General features: G+C 53.3%; 5 protein-coding genes across 5 annotated transcripts; all 5 read left to right on the plus strand.

Annotated features, from left to right (window-relative positions):
* Positions 1-1,381: 1,381 nt before the first annotated feature.
* Positions 1,382-2,919, plus strand: ASPACDRAFT_34731 (cytochrome P450; the record flags this gene model as incomplete). The annotated part of the gene is made up of 3 exons (XM_020200066.1): positions 1,382-2,497; positions 2,530-2,696; positions 2,766-2,919. The coding sequence occupies 3 exons, from the start codon at positions 1,382-1,384 to the stop codon at positions 2,917-2,919; spliced, it is 1,437 nt and encodes a 478-aa protein (XP_020052606.1).
* A 5,956-nt stretch (positions 2,920-8,875) lies between these two features.
* Positions 8,876-11,133, plus strand: ASPACDRAFT_34704 (uncharacterized protein; the record flags this gene model as incomplete). The annotated part of the gene is made up of 5 exons (XM_020200065.1): positions 8,876-9,016; positions 9,075-9,680; positions 9,765-9,916; positions 9,973-10,143; positions 10,191-11,133. 5 exons carry the CDS (start codon positions 8,876-8,878, stop codon positions 11,131-11,133), a joined length of 2,013 nt encoding a protein of 670 aa, XP_020052607.1.
* A 2,871-nt stretch (positions 11,134-14,004) lies between these two features.
* ASPACDRAFT_81527 (putative MFS transporter) lies at positions 14,005-16,222 on the plus strand. Its single transcript, XM_020205891.1, has 5 exons — positions 14,005-14,351; positions 14,420-14,445; positions 14,498-14,783; positions 14,841-15,255; positions 15,310-16,222. The coding sequence occupies exons 1-5, from the start codon at positions 14,189-14,191 to the stop codon at positions 15,935-15,937; spliced, it is 1,518 nt and encodes a 505-aa protein (XP_020052608.1). The 5' UTR covers positions 14,005-14,188; the 3' UTR covers positions 15,938-16,222.
* Positions 16,223-16,693: 471 nt separating this feature from the next.
* ASPACDRAFT_63725 (zinc-binding alcohol dehydrogenase family protein) lies at positions 16,694-17,782 on the plus strand (the record flags this gene model as incomplete). Its single annotated transcript, XM_020203925.1, has 1 exon — positions 16,694-17,782. One exon carries the CDS (start codon positions 16,694-16,696, stop codon positions 17,780-17,782), a length of 1,089 nt encoding a protein of 362 aa, XP_020052609.1.
* A 1,293-nt stretch (positions 17,783-19,075) lies between these two features.
* On the plus strand, positions 19,076-21,209 carry ASPACDRAFT_54647 (uncharacterized protein; the record flags this gene model as incomplete). Its single annotated transcript, XM_020202905.1, has 2 exons — positions 19,076-19,215; positions 19,283-21,209. The coding sequence occupies 2 exons, from the start codon at positions 19,076-19,078 to the stop codon at positions 21,207-21,209; spliced, it is 2,067 nt and encodes a 688-aa protein (XP_020052610.1).
* Positions 21,210-21,442: the final 233 nt, after the last annotated feature.

Consider the following 21,442-nt stretch of genomic DNA (forward strand, 5'->3'; position numbering starts at 1 on the left):
GGCCCCAGGCAAGCCTGACAAAGCTCACCAACCCCAGAGGGAGCCGTATGAATGATACCCATAGAAGAGAGCGTAGCGTGTTTTTAGCGAATGCGACCTCTGTAACCAATGCTGCTTGAGCGCCATGATCGTTGAACTCCCATCATTCGTGGAGACGGTCAATCAGGCTCTGACGCGGAGAGTTTTCTCGACTTCTGCCAACGCTCGCGAAGCTCACGAGCCTGAAAAATGACACGATTGGTCGAGGGCGGAGATTTTGCTCGGCATCCTCATGACGACACGCTGCAGAAATGGCGCAGAGAATGATGGCCAGAACACAAGTTCCGGTAATGCACACCTGGATGGTCATGATCAAGGAACGGACGGCGTGAGCCATGAAGGCTGCAAGCCAACTAGTATCCGTGCACAAACCAGGATAATTGGCACAGACCAATGCACGACACCTTGAGTGGAAGCCCTTTGTGTCACACCATCCATGCCCAGCCTAGTCCTGACATAATGGAAGAATCTATGATCCCCTCAGCCGCGGATCCTTCGCGCTTGTCAATGAGTAGGCAGGTAGATAGAGTTTCCGCCGCAGGTTGCATCTAGATGGTGGAGAGGTTGCTGACATTCAACCTGAAGGAATTTCCGAAGGATATTGATTTTAAAGCTGGACGTATAATTCAGTCGTGAAGACACCACTGGGTGAGGTGGGCCTAGCTTCGACGACTGTCGTCTGCACTAACCAGGGTTCCCCTCTTTTGCACCTCCACACTTCATCAACTTCCCCGCTCGGCAAGGGAACTATTGCTGCAGAGCTCTCGTCAACGAGCATCAAGGCATCAAATAGAATGCGTCATTTGAAGTCCTTTATGGTAGCACATCCCTGTTGTGAAATGGCTTTCGGCACAAAGGTGCCCATCTACATCTTGTTGGTGGGCAGTTGACGGTCGCTTGCGATGGAAATGGAGCGTTGCGACAAGGTACTCGGCCAGGGAGATGAATGGCTAATTCAAGAGTTTCGTGGCATAAGCGAGCGTTATGCCGGCATTGATAGGCATTTGTGTTCCGGCTGCGATTTGTAGTGGTGGGGAGAGTGAATGCACGGGCGCCTTATAAATATCAGTCCATTTTCAGTGTATCTGCGCAACATGTTGTAGTCTGGTATTTGATGTGAAAGCTAGCGCCACCTGAATGTGTGGACGCATTGGAAATAGACTGCTTTTCTGACGACCGAGACCTTGGGTAACAATGGCTGCTTACGTCCTGCAACATGTTGTTTATGAGCATCATCATCTTCTGCTTGCCATCGGAGTGGTGGGTAACGATCGTTGACGATGGCTTTTGCGATGGATTACTGATGCTGTATGGTTCGATCTAGATCCTCCTGGCGGGGGTGATGAACGGCTGCTACGAACTCCTGTTCAACCCTCTGAGAAGGTTTCCGGGGCCGAAATTGGCTGCGGTCACCTACTTACTTTCCGCATACCACACTGCGAAGGGTGACCATGTGCTCTGGTTGCAGAGCCTGCACCGTACCTACGGTGACGCTGTCCGTTTCTCTCCAGATGAGCTGAGCTTCACTTCGGCGCAGGCCTGGCGGGACATTTATGGTCATGCTAGTGGCGGTAGAAGAAGCACCGAAAAGGACCGCCGCTTTTACGGACCGACCCCTAATGGTGCGCCGGATATCATCCGTGCCAATGCGCACGATCACTCGCGCTTCAGGCGGAATTTCTCCCATGCGTTTTCGGACAAAGCGCTCCGAGAGCAACAGCCCCTGATCGCACAGTACGCGGATATGCTTGTCGACCAGCTGCAGGAGAGCGCCCGGGAAAGCCCGGAGGCCAATGTTGAGATGGTCCGCATGTATAATCTGACCACCTTCGATATCATGGGAGATCTGACCTTTGGAGATCCGTTGAACCTGCTCAAAGGCACAGGGTATATGGAGTGGGTGAACGGGATTTTTGCCAGTGTGAAGGTGCTCTGCCTCCTGCGCGTGAGCCGTTACTACTCCTGGCTCACTGCGATTATGGCTCTTGTTGTCCCTCGCTCCCTGCGGGAAAAGGCCCGGGCGCACTACAAAGCCTGCAAAGCACGGGTTGATTGGCGAGTCAATCAAACCCTCGACAAGCCGGATATCTGGGGACTCGTGATGGAGCAGAAGGAGTCCCTGCAGCTCAGTCGCGACGAGATGTACTCCAACTCTCAACTCTTCATGGTGGCTGGGACTGAGACGACCGCCACCGCGCTAAGCGGCCTCACATATCAGTTACTGAGGCACCCAGAGAAGATGCGGAAGATCACGCAGGAGATTCGGGAGGCATTCAAAGACGAAGAAATCGAGATGACTCGCCTCGCGCACCTGAAGTATCTGAACGCATGCATCGAGGAGGGATTGCGGGTTTATCCACCCGTGCCTGTTGGCGCCGCTCGTCGGGTGCCAGAGGGAGGGATGACGGTGTGTGGAGAATTCATCCCAGGAAACGCAAGTGACCCCATCCAGCTCCTTGTCTATATGAGCACAAGCTTACCGGGCTGCAGATTTCACTCTCCGTGCACCACTGGGCGACATACCGTAGCTCGGAAAACTTCAGGCGACCGAACGAGTTCATTCCGGAACGATGGACTGATGATCCGGAATTCGCCAACGACAATAAGGCCGCCTTCCAACCATTCTCCTATGGACCACGCAACTGTTTGGGCAAGAAGTACGTATTGTCGCTAGCTTGTGGAATACCCTGCAGTGCCTGTAGCACGATAGCTGACATCCGAATTAGTTTGGCTTATCACGAGATGCGGATTATTTTGGCGAAGGTGCTGTACCATTTCGACTTGTCATTAGCGCCAGAGTCGGTGGATTGGGATAAGCAGAAGGTGTTCTCGCTGTGGGAGAAAAAGCCACTGATGGTGAAGCTGCATCCACGGGTCTAGGCCTCGGGCCGGTCGCGTGTGCCGCCGAGAAGAATTCTGGGGACTCTCTGACCAGTGCAAGATCAAGTGGATGATCGTCTTCGCATCGTATTACCCTACGGATAGAACGGAAATACCAGCGACTTTCTTTGATTCCTCGGGTGAGCCAGGAATGTAGGAGAACATAGGAAAGAAGTAGCCGAAGTATTGAAAGCTGCACTCGTACTCTCAATGCAACACATCAGTGAATCTTACGGCAGCAGGGCGCACGCGGAATGGTACACACCCATGCATCACTGAGCAGGTGCACCATGGATCCGATCCGTCTCGACGTCTTTCGCACACTTGATTCGAGTCTCCATGTAGACGAACAGTTATTTGCAAACTGAACGGGCGGGCAGTAACCTACGAGTAGCTCTTCTGCGGGCGGTGAGGCGGGCTCAGTTGGAAGATTTAGAAAACTCCGACGGCAAAATCTCGGGCCGAAGTGGGCGTGCTTGAATGCCGCCTTTTACGGGACTAGGAAAGAGAGAGTTCGGGTTCGCAGCCTGAGGCAGAAAGGCTCCTTGCTCCTTTGAGTATCCCCACACCCGGAAGAAAATTCCCTTATCCTTCATTAGGGTTGAGACAGTGCAGTCCAGTACTTTAGGGTAGGTACCTAGTGACAATCCACCTAACCACCCCAAGCTACTGTGTGGAAGCCACTTAGCTTAGCGTCTATTGTGTAATCTTCAAGCTGCACTCGGACAACAAAAGTACCTCATTACCTACACAGGTACCGTCCCATGCTAGACACTGGTGACGTCAGGGATCGTGGCCACCAATGATGAGGGCGGGCAAGATAGTTCCGAATGGTGGCGTTCTCTCCTGGGATACTTTCAGGCCCATCTGGCCGTCATTGTCCGTTTTCCCGCGCGACGAATGCCGCTGGTTCGCCTATCGTGCCCACACGGTGGCCAGACGCGCTTCTTGAACATTCCCCCTTTCCAGTTAGAACTTAAGATATATTCCCGAGGCCGCCCAGCTCCCTTCCCAGTGCGGCCCCAGTCTGTCCACCATAACAGAAGATCTTCGTTGATTTCGTGAGGACCGATCGCACTTGGCAGGTCTTTGAGGAGGGACTCTACTGAACACTTGTGTCTCCGATGATCAGTCGGAAACGGCGACCGGGTCATTGTGTAGCTGCATGGTTGGGTGGTTTTCGCCACTGCCTTCCTTCTTCTTCTCTTCACCTCCCGGTTCCCTTCTCCGTGGAAATTCTTTTATCTTTCCTTTCACCTGAGCGAGGGATGTCAACAACCGTATGCGAAATGACTGTGTCTTGGGCCTGCACCATGGTTCCTGCGCCACACTGAGGTGCATAGCACACTCTACCAGGACCCTTCTGTTCGACGCGAATCCTACCTCTTTGAAAAATAATGCAAACCGAGTTGGTTTTGTTTACTCATATGTGCAGTCGAAACCCCATCAACTTATCGCATAGTCCAGAGAACATGAACCAGACCAGTGACCGGCCAACCGAACTTCCAATTCTCCTCGAGGCCTCGGCTCGTCTTCGTTTTGCGTTCATGCACTGTACAATGCCGTCTCATCTTGCAGTCCCGGCGTATATTCGTAGTCGCCGGAGGGGTTTCCTTGTTCTGTGTCGTTCCGCTGATCAGCACGCCAATGCACAGGAGCAGTATGCGACAATAAATTCTCATGAGCGATTCCTACCGTCTATTCCTTTGTCGATCATGCTCTAACCGCGGAAGCAGTCAAACCTGGGGCGTGCATGTGTTGTCCTTGCTCACAATCTTCGTTCCTCCGCACTGGGTAGTCCGGGGTGCAGCTTCAGTGCCCCGAGATGGGGCTTTACCATGACCCCTCTGCAGATGACCATTAGGTCTCTTGTTCAATAACACGACTGTTTACTTAAAAGAAACATGTGTGACTCGTTGCGGACAACATCATCGTCTCGTGGCTCTCTCATGGCTCTCATCTCCTAATGTAACAGGAGAGAACGGTCCGGGCGGATAGGCATCGGTTCTGGTAGTCTGAAATCATCAGGGGCATGGTTTTACATGACGGCATCGAAGCTTTGCGCCTTGAGGGTTCCAGTGATTTACGGATTGTGCCATTCTCGTGGTTGTGAGGCGCTTCGCGATATACGACGACCGGTGGTGAGGGTGAATGTCTGTCGGGCGACGGGCTGGGAAGACAGGAGACTCTTCCATTACGCGAGAACATTCGACGACTTTGGCGTTTATTACCGGTGGGATGTATATTTGATGCGTTCAATGGCATTCTTGCATGGTGTGCGGTGGCTTTGAGACTTTTCGGAAGGCTTTCACAACAACCACTGTCGGAAGTATCATGTGTTGCTGGGATAGACACAATGTGGTTGACAAGTTGTTATCCACGGTTGACCAGGCCGCCGACGTGGGTGAGAAGCGGGTGGACGGTCGGTGTGGCTCGCTTCCTCCCCGGTCCCAGCCCATGCCTCAGGCTCTAGTTGCCGGATGACGGGAGTTGCCTTCAAGCTGTTCACTTCAGCACACACGGACAGGGAAGGATAAATGAAGATCCATCCCGTGAGGCAACCCTTGCGTCAATCACTCAAACCAAATCATGTCAAAAGAAAGAAAAAAAAGAAAAAAAAAAAAGAAAAAGACATCAAGGGAGGTGTGACCCGTTAACCCTGTCGACTGTTGATACCTCGTGCAGCTGAGAGTTTTGGTGGTGGAAAGAGACTCCTCTCCCCGGCCAGATTGGTGACATGGATTGGCGGGCCCGCAACGGGGCATGCAAACCGCACAACAATAATAAGACCCCGGTATAGCAAACAGGTAGGGTCGAGGGGGTAGAAGAGGGCACAGATGGATAGAATGAAGCAGGTGGGACACACGCGCACAGACAGATACAGACAGAGACAGGCAGAAAGAGAGAGAGAGAGAAAGAGAGCGTGCAAACTTCCGAGTGCTGGGAGTTGGTCTGGCCAACTGAGTTTTCGCTTCACATGATTCAATCATACTTACTACTTCCAGCAGGTCGTGGTCTATCAGTTATTCTCGGCCCAAACTTGCAGCCATTCATGTCGCTTGCACTTGACAAGCAAGCACTTCGTCCAGTTTTTGCGACGGGACTTTTGCTTGCTTGCCAATTGGCATTCGGGGATCCTGGATGTTTGCAAACAGTTGCATCATATTCGGGAGTTTGATGCCGAGCGGACTGTCAACCATGACCATCTTAGTCATTTTACGCATCCGTGGTCTCTCCAGTGGCGGGTTTTGTCCTTCACGGCCTGGGACAGGGTTGCTCTGATTCCTACCTGAGTTGCGTTGCTCATACGCATCTCGAAACACCTGACTGCCGGTACTCTTTTCCATGATCGGGATGATTTACCTGTCTCACCTGTCTCTTATCTCTCACATTCTTGGTCTGACCCTTGGCGGTCTGGCACCATTCGTCCCTAGCGCTATATGGATACAAATCCTGGCCGCTTGTCCGGATTCTACCACTTTCTATCGCTGTGCTGACAATTGGGGGATTCTTGCCGTCTTGGGCTGGGATCTACGGGCCGCCAACCGGCAAAGTTGTCCATCCAGCCAAGACCCCGACATTAGACTGGCATTTTTTTTCCTGTCATGGTGTCTCAACTCGATGAATCCTTTTGAGGTTCGTCCACATCAGAGGGTCGTGATTGATAATGATTGCTGATTTGTTCTGTTCATCTGCCACCTGGAAAGGTCACCATGGGGGGACAGTTGCCTCGCCCGATGCACGAATATGGTCACCTCGGTCTGGACCATTGCACACGGCAAGCATCTCACCTGGCCTGGCGTCAGGCGGTGCGATACATCACCTCATCATGCAGACTCATCTCCATGCATGCTTGACTTCACAACCTAATGATCATTGATGGAAACCGAGCAGGAAGAGAAAAATCCTTACGTGTCCTCTCTCGGTAGCGGATACAGAAGCCCACTAGAGAGGTCTTAGGTCTTCTAGATCGTCAGTAGTGTCGCAAACCCCGTACGGAGAATCCAAGGTGATTCGAAGAGGCCTCCATTTCAGGCCCCCGACAGTTGGTGGAACAGCTCGGTCGCCTCTGCGGTCGATAGATACGAGCCTGTTTCCGGTCCTAGTCCCATGTCTGCTATGTAAGACACCCAGCTTTCGGTGTCGTGGAAATCGTATTGCTCGCCTCCTTTTGGATCTGCAGACTGAGGTGAAATTAAAAATGATTGCTCGTATGAGATCTTGGGAGTGACCGACAAAGTGTTTAGGAAAAAGTGCCGCACGGGTTGACATGAGTCTGGGCCGGCTTTCGGTAGCCGGTCTATGATGTTAGCATGCAGGAGTGGGAATGGGTGGGTGGATATGGGTTGGAGAACTATTCGATATGTTCGAATAGCGAAAGACTGATCCTCCGATAGGGGGGGGGAGAAGAGGCCCGTTGCTCAGCAATGACAAAAGTATTACGCCATAAGCATAAGCTGGAAAAGTGTTCCGACCGGTTAATGGGATGAGAGATAGGAAATGTGCTTTGGTGATTTTTTTTTTGGGTTCGTTTTTTTTGCCATTCTTACCCATTTTGCCTTTTTTTCCTCATGGGACAAGCAGGATTGACTGGCAACGGGAATCAGGTGACCTTCAAATCTGACTGTCAACTGGCAGGTAAGCAACCATGTTTAGAGTAGCCATGTTTGTCTCCCGAACAAACTCGGAGGGCGATCGACCACAGAGTGCCGACTCAGTCCACTTCCACACCACGCTATGACGTTATCATCCGTTCGTCCCTGCTCCCATCCAACCTCAACTCTTTCCAACATTCTCTCCCGAGTCCCTTTCGCAACCACCGCAGCCACTCACGCGCTCCTCTCTCTCCCCCATACCAACCCATACCAACTTAACGCCACACCACGTTTCGATCCGAATTTGGGGGATGGGAGGGAGAAAAGCATGGGTGCACGGCTCCATGGGTTCATGATTGGGATTGGGGTTCCTAGCATCCTGACTGGGTGGAAAATTGTACCTTTCTGTGGCTCGTCCCCCGGATCACCAAGCTAACCTGAATCAGGTAGTGAGAAAGGTACCCAAGTTCCCCAAAATCCCAAAATCATTCCTTCCGAATCCCAAGAGATTATTGTTTCCAAATCACGAAAGGCTTGAATGATGGCTGCTGGGACCCGCCCCTCCCCAACATTATCCTCCGTGCACGCTTGGCCCCTGGCAGTTCCCCTTTCCCAAACATTAAAACACTGTGACTTTTGTCAGAGACTGAGAATATCCCGGCTCCGAAAAGCCCAGTGGCGGCCGAGGACACTGAAGGGCCCCCTCTCTTCACCCACCCCTTCCTCCTCCTCTGGGCTCTCCGGCTCTCCGTTTCTTTCTTTATTTCTTTCTAGCCCCAAAATGAGGCTAATGCAAAGTCCAGGTTTGTTCTGGGCCAGGCCTTGATTGGGTGGGAGTTTCTGCCAACCATCAGCAACCCGCCGTCAGCCCGGCACGAACCCCCCCCACCTCTCTTAGCCTGTCTGTCCTGTCTCCTCCTTCGCCTTCCTTCCATCTCGTCGCTCCCCCGACCCGAACAGACCAGTCCTAGCTGGTTAGGCCCGCGGAGATTCAGTTTGCAACCCAAGATTCCAGAATGATCGGACGTCTTTCTTCTGATTGGAGAGGATTTTTAAGGTTCTTGTTCCGGTTGTGCCCTTGCTCTATTACAGGGGCCAAGCAACGAAATGGGCAGGACACAAAATAATATTATCGTTGCAATAATTCCACATCGACAGTGACGAAGCGTCGGTTACAGGCTATCCCTCGGCCTCATTCCTTATCCGACCTATATAACAGTATCGTCAACACGATTGCTGCAAGGTCCGTTTCCCCCTCCCCTCCCGCCCCGTCTCATTTTGCCACCCGGTGCGCTTTTCATCCCAGGACAACCTCCTGCTTGTTGTCTTGACTTATTATTCACTTGGTTCAGTCTGTATTAATGTCCGATCCGCAGTCCGCCTCCCGCTCACTCGCTCCCGCTCCCGGCCTTCCGCAAAACACGAAGAGTCCCGACAATGTAGTTCAGGGTCGGAAACATAAAACCACCGCCTGCACGGCGTGTAAGCAGAAGAAGCTCAAAGTAAGTGAATCAAAGGAAGACATGACTATGATAGAGTGCGAATCTGATTATTCTTCAGTGCAGGGGAGATCCACCATGTCAACACTGCGTGGCCAACGGCATCGAGTGCCATGTCGACGAGATGGCTGATATGCGTCGCAAATTCGCCATGAAACGGAAGCTGGAGCGGCTCGAACAAGCCGAAGAGACTCTGACGCGGCTGCTTGAAACGCTCCGAGATAGCGAAAGTAAAGATCTGGCCCAGGTGCTGAATCTCATCCGAAGCAACGCCTCATTCGACGAACTCCAATTGTATCTTGACAAGCAGTTATCCGGGGATGGTTCTGAAATATCACCGGGCCTGCAGCAAGTTCGAAACCAACTTACTCGCCCATCCGAAGAAGCTGATGAAGTTGGTCGGTCTGCGCGCAGTGGCAGCCGCCGTATTCTGGATGTGCGCCGCCTCGCAGACACCCCGGTCTATCGAGTACCCGCAAAGCCGTGGACGAGGGTCACCGACGACGATGAATTGGTATCTCATTTGGTCTCGCTCTGGTTAACGTGGACCTATCCGTTCTTTGACTGGTTGGACAAAGACGCCTTTATCCGGGATATGCAGGCAGGCCGACTTAACTGCCAATTCTGTACACCATTCCTGGTAAATGCCATCCTCGCGGAGGCTAGTGTATGTTGCCTATCTTAACTGTTGTGCTTATAGCGTCGCTTGGTTGAGGTGACGGCTCATTCATGATTCTTATGCGTGGCACAGTACCTTTCCGACTACGCCGAAGTATTTACCGTCCCAAACGACATGTTTTCTCGAGGTGATCACTTCTATGAAGAGGCGCGTCGGTTGTTAGAGGAAGAGGAAGGGTCAGCTAGTCTACCGACCATTCACGGCCTCCTCGTGCTATTTATCCGGTCAGTGCTTACCAGTACCACCTTTGGTCGTCCCACCTAACGCTGCGTCGTGTCAGTCTCACTCTTATGGGAAAGGATAGATTGGGTTGGATGTATCTCGATCTAGCCATCCGAGCGGCCCAAGAATATGAAACTGCACATCCACCTAGGTCGACGAACTCGGAATCTGATCGCATTCTTGAAGATGCGGCGAATCGCACTCTCTGGGGCGTCTTCTGCATGGCTTCGTATGTACTTCGCACCTGTTGGTTATGCTTTTGACTGACCAAGCCAGCACGGCCAATGTTTCCCTGATGAAGCACCTTAGTATTGACCCCCCACGGCGCCCACGCATATCGATGAAACACGGCGATCCTGAGGACATTTGGTACCCGTATCCTCGCGAAGTGGAATCCGTACCAGGCCACCATACCTGTGTATTCGACCGCTGGTGTGATCTTTCTAGCATCCTTATTACGATCAGTCACGCATTTCATGATTACGAGCGTCGAATCCCCCGGTCGGATATTGCGACATTTGTGCCGGCCATCTTTACACAGCTCCAGGGCTGGTATACCAATCTGCCGGAATGCTTACAGGCGGAGACAGCAACTGTTCCCCACGCCTTAAGCCTGCATCTGCTATACCATACGACTGTGATGCAGATTTTTGGGTTTATGCGCGCCAGCAATGACCTGGTTCTAGATCCGGCCACAGCCAGTCATGCCCGAGAACTCTGCCTCGCATCCGCCCGCCGAATCACCCATCTATTAGGTATTCATCGCGCCAAATGGGGCATTGATCGCATGTCACCCTCGACGATCCAGTGGTGGAGCATTGGACTCTTCACGCTCATGGAATCTCTCGACTCCCAGGAGAATAGGAATGCCTTTGTCGAATTGTGTATAATTGCCCGCGCCTTTGCTCGTCGGATGCCTCTCGCAAAGGGAATTCTCCGCATGATTCAATTGTCCGCCAGTCAGATGCAGGTTGTTTTACCGGAGGAGACGGAGGCGCTCTTTGAGGACTTTGAGACTCTAGCTTGGAAGGCAACCGATTCTCGGGGATTCAGCAGTTTCTACCCACACTTCCATACGGTGGTTCAGCAAGGGTCTTTGCGGCAACCCGAGATGGATTTGGATCAATTTCTGGCTAAATGGGATTCGTTGAGTATATCCAAGCTCAACTCCCACGATCACGACAATAATCATGACGCCGACCCTCCTGGTGGGCCATGAGTCTCGTCTAGTATCATTATACCATAATTGGACAAAAGTTGTATTGGGTTAAAAAAACCAAACTATTATTGGGTTGTTCTGGGCTGGATTCCGCCTATTCTGTCGGTGTAGAATCGGAGAAGTATTTTTGGTGGCAAAAAGTCACGCGGCGGATACCTACGTTGTTCGACGTTGGAGGGATCCTCGGTCGGGTCCTGCATCAGCCTCTCGGAAATGACTTCCTGCAGATCTCACAGGGAGCAGGCCACGCACAATAATAGGCAGACTAAGCCGGCGCCGAATGTCGTGCTGCCCATAGCGTGGGACTAGGCGGACTGGCAGCAGTACAGCACAGTACCCAATGCTAGCCTCGGAGGTTAACCCACCCCACCGGTAGAGTGATCAACGATTCATGGATCATGGGTCAGGGCTCTAGACCGTCGAGTGGCATGCGGCTAGCCCTTATCTCCCTGCATCAAGCCACCCTAAGATCTGCCGAGACGTTCCCACAGGTGTCAAGCGGAGGAGGGGTGGCGACATTTGGCGAGCCACGCGCCCACATACACAGTACTAGCACTAAGCCACTCTACGTTACTCGTACTTGAGGACTGTTTAGCACACCTGCATATCCACCGTCCCAGACCAGACTGACTCTGACTTGCTTCGTTGCCACAAACTGATAATCGGTCGTAAGTTTTACTCCTCGGTCGATCGCGGTGGCAAGGTCAGGTGATGTGGTCGGTACTGAGCAAACTGGAACTGGAGCCGATCAGCAGCAATCTACCCAGCACGGGCCCACTTCGTTGCATCTTTCCTCCTGACATTCATGACAACTGACAGGAGCAAATCGCCCGCCAACACTCCAGATGAGGAGCAGATCTTCGTTCGAACATTTCGATCCTCATTGAGTACGAGTAAGAGGGTGGAAAATTTCTTTACTCCTAATTTGCTCTCTTTTCGTATCTATCCGCCTCGGTGTCGTGTCAGACAGGGCGGTGATCTCTCCGCGGGAATTCGCACTATCAATGCACCCAAGACTTAAGGACTCAACATGTGTGGCAAATCTGACACCCATCATTTCCGACCTGTCTCAAATCGCTCAACAATTCCGCTCGTGTGAAACTGGCCTATGATGTGAAACTGTGATCATGATCCACTATCGAAATAGGGCAAAGATTGATCCCAGTGCTTAACTCCTGAGCTTCGTCTGCGACCGTGCCGAGCTCCACGCAACACATACGCATTTGACCGAAACACCGCCCGTCGCATGACTTTTCTTAGCTCTTCGGTGACTGCCATGGCAAAATTATTCCAAATCTCCGTCGTTGGGCGCACAATCCCTGGCCTGGGCATTTCCGCCATTCTTGCTGCTGTTGATACAGCAAACATGCATGTGCTTGGGTTCCTGGCCGTGCACCCGATCGGCCACTGCCCCGAAAGAGTATGGTATTGGGGAATCAGACTCTCATTGGAATTGAGTCTGACGCCCTCACAGTCGCACCGTTCCCATTGTACTCCGTATGCTCACCAGATATGCATCGCGACGTGTTTGCTTTTACATCAGTTAGGCTCGCAGGATGATTCCAATTGTTGCCGTGTCGGTTTTGCTACCTCTACCGACCTCATTTTCTTTGTCGGCCTGGAATGGCTATTTTTGTGCCTGGGCCGTGTGTTTGGTGCTGGCACGGTGCTTCCGTGCTTTGATCTCGAGCAACTTGGTTATATCCTCCCTTAGATCGCTTTCCATGATGGAGCTATTCGCGGTGTTAAAATGATGAACTCGCGTCCCCCCGACCAGTTCCGCATTCTTGGTCTCATTTTCGGGACTGCATTTGCAGGTATAGCTACCGGTACAATCAGCTAACGCATGCCCTTGAGATTGCGATGTCGCGCCCTCATGGTTGCTGGTGCAGCTGCCGGCATTATCATCAGCTATTCTGATGGCTTTCCAGCTATCCAGTGGTGTTTTAGTGTTTTACTCTGGTCGGGGGGTTGTGTCTCGGCAGTCTATTCCGGCCGCTCAAGACTTCATCGCCGTGATGGATGGCAAAGGTGATCTAGTTATCACCGTCAACCTGACATAGCTTCCGGGGTATATTCTCCCTAGGCGGAATGTGTTCTTGGTCCGGCCTGTGTAGGGGTGGTGTTCACTTGCTTCAGATCATTATTCCGTTTGTGAACGCGAGTTAAGCGGAGACTTTGGGATTGAATATCTTCGCAGACCTCCCCGGAGCATTAAAGGCTCCACGGTGCTTGGATTCTTCATGGGGCAGGCGAAAACTCATATAGTATGATCCGGAGCACACCCTTGCCTGGGCAGGCTACCACCGTAAGTCTCGCCGCGCCTTCGCCTTCACCTCCTTAATCGGTTCTTCCTTTCATCATTAAGACATCTCGCCCCATCACTTCCGCGCGTAGAAGTTGCCAAATTTCGTGTAGCCGAAGTTGAGATGAACATGGAAACTGTATTTGTGGACTGGTTTGCGTGCCTGGCACAGATCTCCGTCGTTACGGTAAGCTTATTCAATTCACCGGAATACGAATAGCATAATTCAATGCAAACTTTGTCATGCCATATGCTATTATGGTCGAATTCGCACTGAAGGAGTGGGGAATCTGCAGTGCCGGCGAAGTCTCCGAGCGGGCATCTCTAACCTGCATAATTACATCTAACTATATATCTTCATGATTGGGCGATACTAGATTGCACATATCCCACACACCTCAGGACCGTCCCTCCGGCGAAAAATCTCATTTATCCCCATCGGCATTTGACGCAATGAGTCATTGAGATATAAGTTTATGCCAAACCTACACCCAAACTCAGTTACCAACGGAAATGCTCAAGAAAAACAAGCTTCGGAGCGATGAAGTCCGCGGGTAAATAAACAGCAAAGACCAAATTGAACGCTTCCCGACCGCGCGGGATTTGACTTGTTTGGTTCTCCGCAATCGGCGGCAGAATTTTTTCCTATTCACGAGCGATAATCTTATCTATACATCACTCCAACAATAAATCCCCGGCACTTTTGAAAACTGTTGATTCCTCTTGTTCGTAAGGAAAAAAAAGAAAAGGATGATTCAGGTCCCCGGAGCTGGGGGCGATGAAGCCCATGACCGACACAAAGATGAAGCTTTGGAGGTAGTCAATAGCGAAGAGGGGTTTGAGATTGACCCCGCGGTGGAGCGACGGGTCTTGCGCAAGATTGATCTGTTCTTCATGCCTGCAATGTTGGTTGGTGCGTGAGATATACATCTGTCATGGAAATTTTGAGAAAGTTGAATGGTATACTGATAGGCTGAAAAGGCTATGGCTTTGTTTACTGGGATAAGGTCTGGTTTAACTACTTCTTTGTGGCAATATGATTCTGACTACAAACCACAGGCTATCCTCGGTAGTGCCTCGTTATTTGGCATGACCAGCGACCTGGCTCTCTCGGTGGTCGACTACAGCACCACCCCCCCGACCAAAAACACCTCGCGACTGAGCTGGGCCACCTCCATCTTCTACTTCGGCATGATGGCCGGTCTGTACCCGATGACTCTGGTGCTGCAGCGGTTCAAGATCCAGCATGTCTTGGGTCCGATTGTCATGCTGTGGGCCATCACCTGTGCGGCCACTGCCGGCGTCACGTCGTGGCGGGGTCTATTTGTCCAGCGCTTCTTTCTTGGTATCTTTCTCTTTTCATCCAGTTCAACTGATCCGTGCTCCTGACACCATGATGTAGGATTCGTCGAAAGCGTGATCCCCACCGGCTTCATGACTGTGATCAGTGGGTACTACACGCAAAAGGAGCAAACCCTACGCCAGGCGATCTGGTTCTCCGGGACGGGGTGGTTCACCATCATCGGCGGCGCGCTCAACTACGCCTTCGGCCAGATCACCACGGGCGCGCTCCGGCCGTGGCAATACATCTACATCTTCGCGGGTGTCCTCACCTTTCTCTTCGGGATCTGGTGCTGCATTCTCCCCAACTCCCCGGTGTCCGCCTGGTTTCTGACGCCCGAGGAGCGGGTGGTCGCCGTGGAACGCCTGCGACGCGGCCAGACAGGCGTGCGATGCCAGACGATCAAGACGTCGCAGATTGTGGAGGCATTCACCGATGTGAAGCTGTATCTGATTGCTATCATGATGGCTGCTGCGTGAGCTTTCCTCCGTCTTCCCCTCACCTGCTTCTCTGCTAAATGATCTCACAGCTACACAATCAACGGCGCCATCTCGGGCTTCGGCCCCCTGATCGTCTCGACCTTCGGCTACAACACCCTGGCCTCGATCCTGTTCCAGTTCCCCGTGGGCGCCATCTGCATCATCTTCATCCCGCTGGTCGGGTACATCCCCACCATCCTCCCGAACACCCGCATCCTGTTGCTGGTGACCTGCTGCCTCCCTGTCATCGCCGGGTGCGTCATGATCTGGAAATCCAGCTGGGGGTACCGGCCCGCCACGCCAGTGGTCGGCTACGCGCTGACGGGCTTCTTCGGCCCGGTGGTCAGTCTGATCATCACGCTGGGCGCGAGCAACGTCGCCGGCGCCACCAAGAAGACCATTATGGCCGCCACAGTGTTCGTGGCCTATGCCGTCGGCAATATCATCGGCCCGCAGCTGATCAAGTCCGAGACCGTGGGGCAGCACTATCCCGAGCTGTGGACGGGGATGGTCATCTGTTACTGTATTGTGATCGCGGCTGCCGGGGCGTTGTGGGTGGTGCTCTGGCGGGAGAATCGCCGCAGGGACGCGGCCGGGCTGGATGAAGGGTTGCGGGATAAGTTGGGGTTCCAGGATCTGACGGATCGGGAGAATGGGTGGTTTCGGTATGTGCTTTAGTTGGACAGTGATGTTGTGGGGTTGATCATGTCTGGTTCTGGCTGGTTCGGGCGATACTTGTATGGGGAAGCTGTTGGCTTGATTGAGCAATGGACTCGTCAGGGTAGTCCTCGGGAGCAATGATTGTGTTGTTTTGGGGCTACCCTGTTCCAGTCTGTCTGTACAACATGTGACGTGGTCCTGCATTTCGGGATTTTGGTAATGGGTGAATAAGCAGATTTGACATCCACTGCCAATGAAATGTGTAACTTCCATACAAGCAGAGCCCGCTAGGAGGCTTGATCTAGAAATGTTGGGCAGAGAGTGAGACATAGCCCCCTTGCGGCCTTTTCGTGAATGAGGATTAGATGCACCATGCATAAGAGCTGTTTGACGAACTGCAACCATCGAAGCATGTTCTACGGTCATTCGCATACCCTGAGCGATACACCTCTTTAGTGTGTAATATCCAGAAATCCATCTCTTTTCCGTCAGCGAGTGATCGTCCATTCACCCCGCCATACACCCCTCACCCCGCTCCACCCCGCTCCACCCCGCCGGCTTCGGCTGACTAGCTCCCGATGAGTAAGCGGCTATTGCCCCTGTTATCCACTGGAACAACCATAGGGGTTGGAAGGACGCAAGAAATTGACTGGGAAATGAGAATAGTCGGTCCGCTAGACCAGTGTCCATTTTTCATTTAAAGAACGCCAAAAGACTCACCCCTCGTTTTCATCGCACTGATTTCTCCAGTAAACACTCACACTGTCCCGCAAAATGGCCACTGCACGGTTCCAGACAGGCTTATATGTCGACGACACCCTCAACTTCACAGTCCGACGAGACCTCCCCATCCCCAAGCCAGCCGCCGGCGAGATACTAGTAGAAACGCTGTACTCCGGCGCCAATCCCGCCGACACCAAACACGCAACGCAGCTGGGCATCTCCCCCGCCGTGCTGGGCTACGACTTCTGCGGGAAGGTGCTCGAGGTCGCGCCGCAATGCCACCGCTTCCGCCCGGGCGCGATCGTCGCAGGCTACACGCCCACAGGACTGAACCGCCCAGCCAAATACGGCACACACCAGTCGTACCTGGTGTGTCCGGAGGAGATGGCATTCCACGTGCCCGCCACACTCCCGCTACCGGACGCCGCGGCTCTCACCGTGGTCACCATGACGGCGGCAGATGCACTGTTCAATTTGCTGGGGATTCCCCCTCCACAGGAAGAAGCCCCGACCGGCGGTGTACAGGCTGGCAGCAAGGGACTCCTCATCTGGGGCGCCTCCAGCAGCGTGGGCATCTGCGCGGTCCAGCTCGCGCGAGCCAGCGGGGTCTCCCCCATCCTTGTGACGGCGTCCCCGCAGCGCCATGCCCTGCTCATGAAGCTGGGCGCCACCCACTGCTTTGATTACCGGTCCCCTACGGTGGTGGACGAGATCACACGAGCAATTCAGGAGAGCAACTCCACCGTAGCTTACGGTCTCGACGCCGTGGGCAGTGACACGGGGACTGGGGACTCCTCAGCAGCCCTGCTGGCTCGGTGTCTCACCCCGGACGCGGACCTCGTCTCGCTGGTCGTTCAGGACGATCCCCGCTTCCGTATGCCCCTCGCGACCCCTAACCGTGATGTGACTATTAAGGTTGCAGCGGTCCCGCGGCCCGTTACCATCCCGGCGAGGCCGGCGGACTTTGAGCGCGCGTGGCGGGTGCTGGAGTGGGTAATGCGGGGTTACCGTGTGCGCTTCCGGCTGCCTCGCGTTGAGGTCTTCGGGGGGTCGGCGCAGGATGCGCTGGAGGTGTTGACGGGGCTGGCGGAGGGTGGGAGGATGTTTGGGAAGGTGGTGCTTCGCCATCCGTTGGTTTGAGGGAGGTTTAGTTTGAATAGGAGGAGGGGATAGTAGTGATGGTGAGGGGGTTGGTTGATGGAGTTATGAGTGCATTCTTTAGAGTTATTTAGGGCTATTGTTCCAAACTACACGCAAACCCATGTTGGCTTTTCCCCCCTCTGAAGCCAACCCAAAGAAAAAAAGCATTATTACTATATCTATTCACAAAGGTCGAAGTGAGCTAGAAAGGCAAGAGATACCATTACAGCTACCATTAACCTACCCAGCAATTCAACAAGCAAGCATCAATCAATACACCACCACAGAAGGCGGCCCAAACGACCCACGATCATCCCGGGGCCTTTTCAGCGCGGCCAACTCCGTCTCCGCGAGCAGAAAGACCATCAACTCCAACTCCGACTCCTCATCCACAAAGTGACAGTGGTATCTCTTCAGCGGAAACGTGCAGTCCAGACACTCGTGCCCGCCCAGATCGACTGCCAGCACGTCGCGGGCCTCGTGCCATTTGGCGTCCGAGACGACCACAACGCACCACTCTATCCCCGGTGGTGTCTGGCCGTTGAAGATGAACTCACGTTGCGGCACGTATTCGTAGTCGAAGGGGACCTCCTCTTCGAAGTGTTGGATAATGGGGGTGGCTGCCATGGTGTTGAGGTGCTTTTGTATATTATATGACTAGTTCCTACTTGTGAGTTGGGATAGCTGTTAGCCTCAGGTATGGGTGTCTTGGAGAATAGAGGGGTTTCTGGTCCGTTTTATATGTTTCGGGTTGGGCTACGCTGATTACTGATGCATAGAGCTTGTTGTGGTTTCTTTGTGCTACTGCTTTCGGTATCAAAGCTGATTGCTAGCATTGTTCGGCAGGCTTTGTGGGAGGAAGATCCCCAGATGATCACATTGTTGGCTAGACTACAGGTGGTTGGTTGACACTTCAATGCACTTTTATCACGGTCTTTGTCTATTCACGGGGGTCTAAGGAAGCTGTTCTTTCGGCGTCTTTACGCCACTGACACCCCACCCCGTACGCCCCTTACCCAAAGGTCGGACAGAATACTTAAGTCTTGAAAACTAGTATTCTTTCCCTAACCTATATCTATGAACTGACAGCTCAATACTATAACTCAACTCATACGTACGGGTATTCCTGATTGTGCTGTGGAATAGTTCTCGGGGGGTGGAGGGGGAAAGGGATGAGGTCACGTGACTGGAGATCCCCCGCAATCGGACCGACCGGAAATACATTGTAAATCCATCCTTCTGTCGCCATCGTCCCTTTGTCATCATCGATTATATCCCGCCAACCGTTCGAAAATGAGTGCTACGCGCAGTAGAACATGCTTGAGCTGTAATAGGACCTTCTCGAAAGCCGAGCACCTCACGCGACACTTGCGGAGTCACACTAATGACAGGCCCTACGAATGTCTGATCTGTGGCAAGTTGTATTCCAGGAGGTAGGCACCTGCTTTTCTACATCCCACATGTCGTTGGTTCTACCGGATACTGATCTCGCTGTTGCAGTGATGTACTACGCCGGCATGAAAAGATTCATCAGACAGCCTCGCCTCAGTCTCGAGAGCGTCCAGCAGGCGAGAAGGCAATGTCGACGCCATCATCCCAGCAGGCAATCAACCCTTCAGATGCACCAACAGGCACCTACCTGGTGCCAGAGCATCAGCTGCATTTCGTCAACCCCATTCAGCATAGTGAGCCCAGCTCTTCTTGGTCTCCAGGAGCGCTTCTCGATGTCGACGCGCTGGATTTCACCTTGACCTCGGCGATTTCGGAATGGGCGCAACTGCCCCCCATCCTGTCCATCCCGAGCTTGACTGATACCGGCCCCTTCCTTACCCCCACCTCAATGCAGACTGCGGAATTGCCAGGTGACGTTGTGAAGCGAAGATGGTTTACGCGTCTGACTGTACCGGAAGACACACCGGCTTCCCAGAACAATTCCGGCACTCGGGGCGGGGAGGTTGGTCAGGGAAACCTCGCGGCCGATGAAACCTATCGAGCAGGCCTCTCGCAGAAACTCCAACCTCGCATGCACGATGAGGCTCTTCCCTCAGCGGAGCAGCTCAATCTCTTCGCCAACCAATTCTTCACTCGCTTTCACCCACTTCTGCCGATCGTGCATGTTCCCTCGTTCAAGCCCACCACTGAGAACTCGTTACTATTCATCTCAATCTGTTCGGTTGGAAGCCTATTTGTAGGGTCGTCACACGCGGTCGCGCAAGGGAATCGACTGTTTGAGAGGTTGAATAAAGCGATTTTGGCGTCCTGGGAGTCAGTTCTGGCTCGCAGCTGCTCCGACGCGTTGTCCATGGTTCAAGCAGCGATCATCGGCCAGACATTTGCCATTCTCTCCGGCCGTCCCAAGGACCTCATTCTGGCGGGTGTTCTGCATGGCACGGTCATGGCCTGGGCGCGTGAGTCCGATAGGAGTGCACTGCCGCTGCCCGTGACCCCCCGAGGTCTCGACCTCGATGAAGCTTGTTTGGGCGAGCAGTGGAGTCGATGGATTGATCGCGAGCAGCGATTGAGGGTCAAGATCGCCCTGAACATCCATGACGCGGAACTCGCGAGTCTATTGCACCATGAGCCCATCTGCAAACATCGGCTCACGCAGTACCCTCATTTGGCCTCGGATGCATTGTTCACGGCGCCTACGGCGGTGAAATGGGCCAGAGCTTACAAACTCACGACGACTCCAACGAGCCCTCGAATGTCGAACACGTACCTCGACAACATTCTCCCAGGAGATTCTAGATTTGCAGCCTACGGACTACTTGAGAGCATCAGTGCCCACGTCAGTGAGGCTCGACGGTCGAATACACTCGATGACCAGGAAGTGGGGAGATTATCCCACATGCTCATGTGGTGGTGGGGGAGCAATAGCACCCAGTCTACCTTACACGACAACGAGGACGACCCCTTTGCGTTGCAAATCTTGTGGCACTCCACCTACATAGCCATCTACGCCGACCTCGACCTGCTGGAACGAGCCAGCGGCCGGGATGGGGAGTCTGCTGCGCAAGCCAGCTACCCGCTTGTCCGTTCTTGGTCGGGGTCACTAGGCGCAAGTAAATGCCTGGTTCATGCTTTCCTACTGCAGCGTTACGTGGAGAAGATGCGTGTCGCCGCCGAGCCAGCCATCCACATCCCTCGAGGTCTATTTCACGCCGCTTTGTGCTGGTTCGCCTTTACTCGAATTGGAGGCCAGCAAGGCGTCGATGTTAGGGCGTTCGAGGCTCCGGAAGTCCAGTTGTCAGACAGCCATGCGGCGCCGCCTGGCGCACTCGGAAAGGCTGGCAGAGACTGTATCTTGGCGGACGCCAACCAGGTGCACCGCTTGATCGATATGCTGAGCCGAGTCGGACGATGGGGCATTTCATCTTCATTCGCTTCGGTGTTGTGTGCTGCGATAGAGGGTCATTCTGGGGCATAGATCACTAAGATCCACGAAGGAGCTGGTTGGTCAGCATCTTCGTGACCATCATCCTCCCAAGGGGGGCTGATGGCATCTTTGCAGTCACCCCGCCTTGCTCGGAACGGCGTGGCGGGGACGCGGCGGGGTGGCCGGCGGGGTGCGCAGACAAGAACAAACCGAGGGAATCACTTTTCCCCAGTGTCCTCCAACGAGCAATGGCAATAGTACAGACCTCACGCTTGATACTAGCC

The sequence above is a fragment of the Aspergillus aculeatus genome (assembly GCF_001890905.1).
Source record: "Aspergillus aculeatus ATCC 16872 unplaced genomic scaffold ASPACscaffold_17, whole genome shotgun sequence".
NCBI lineage: Eukaryota > Fungi > Ascomycota > Eurotiomycetes > Eurotiales > Aspergillaceae > Aspergillus > Aspergillus aculeatus.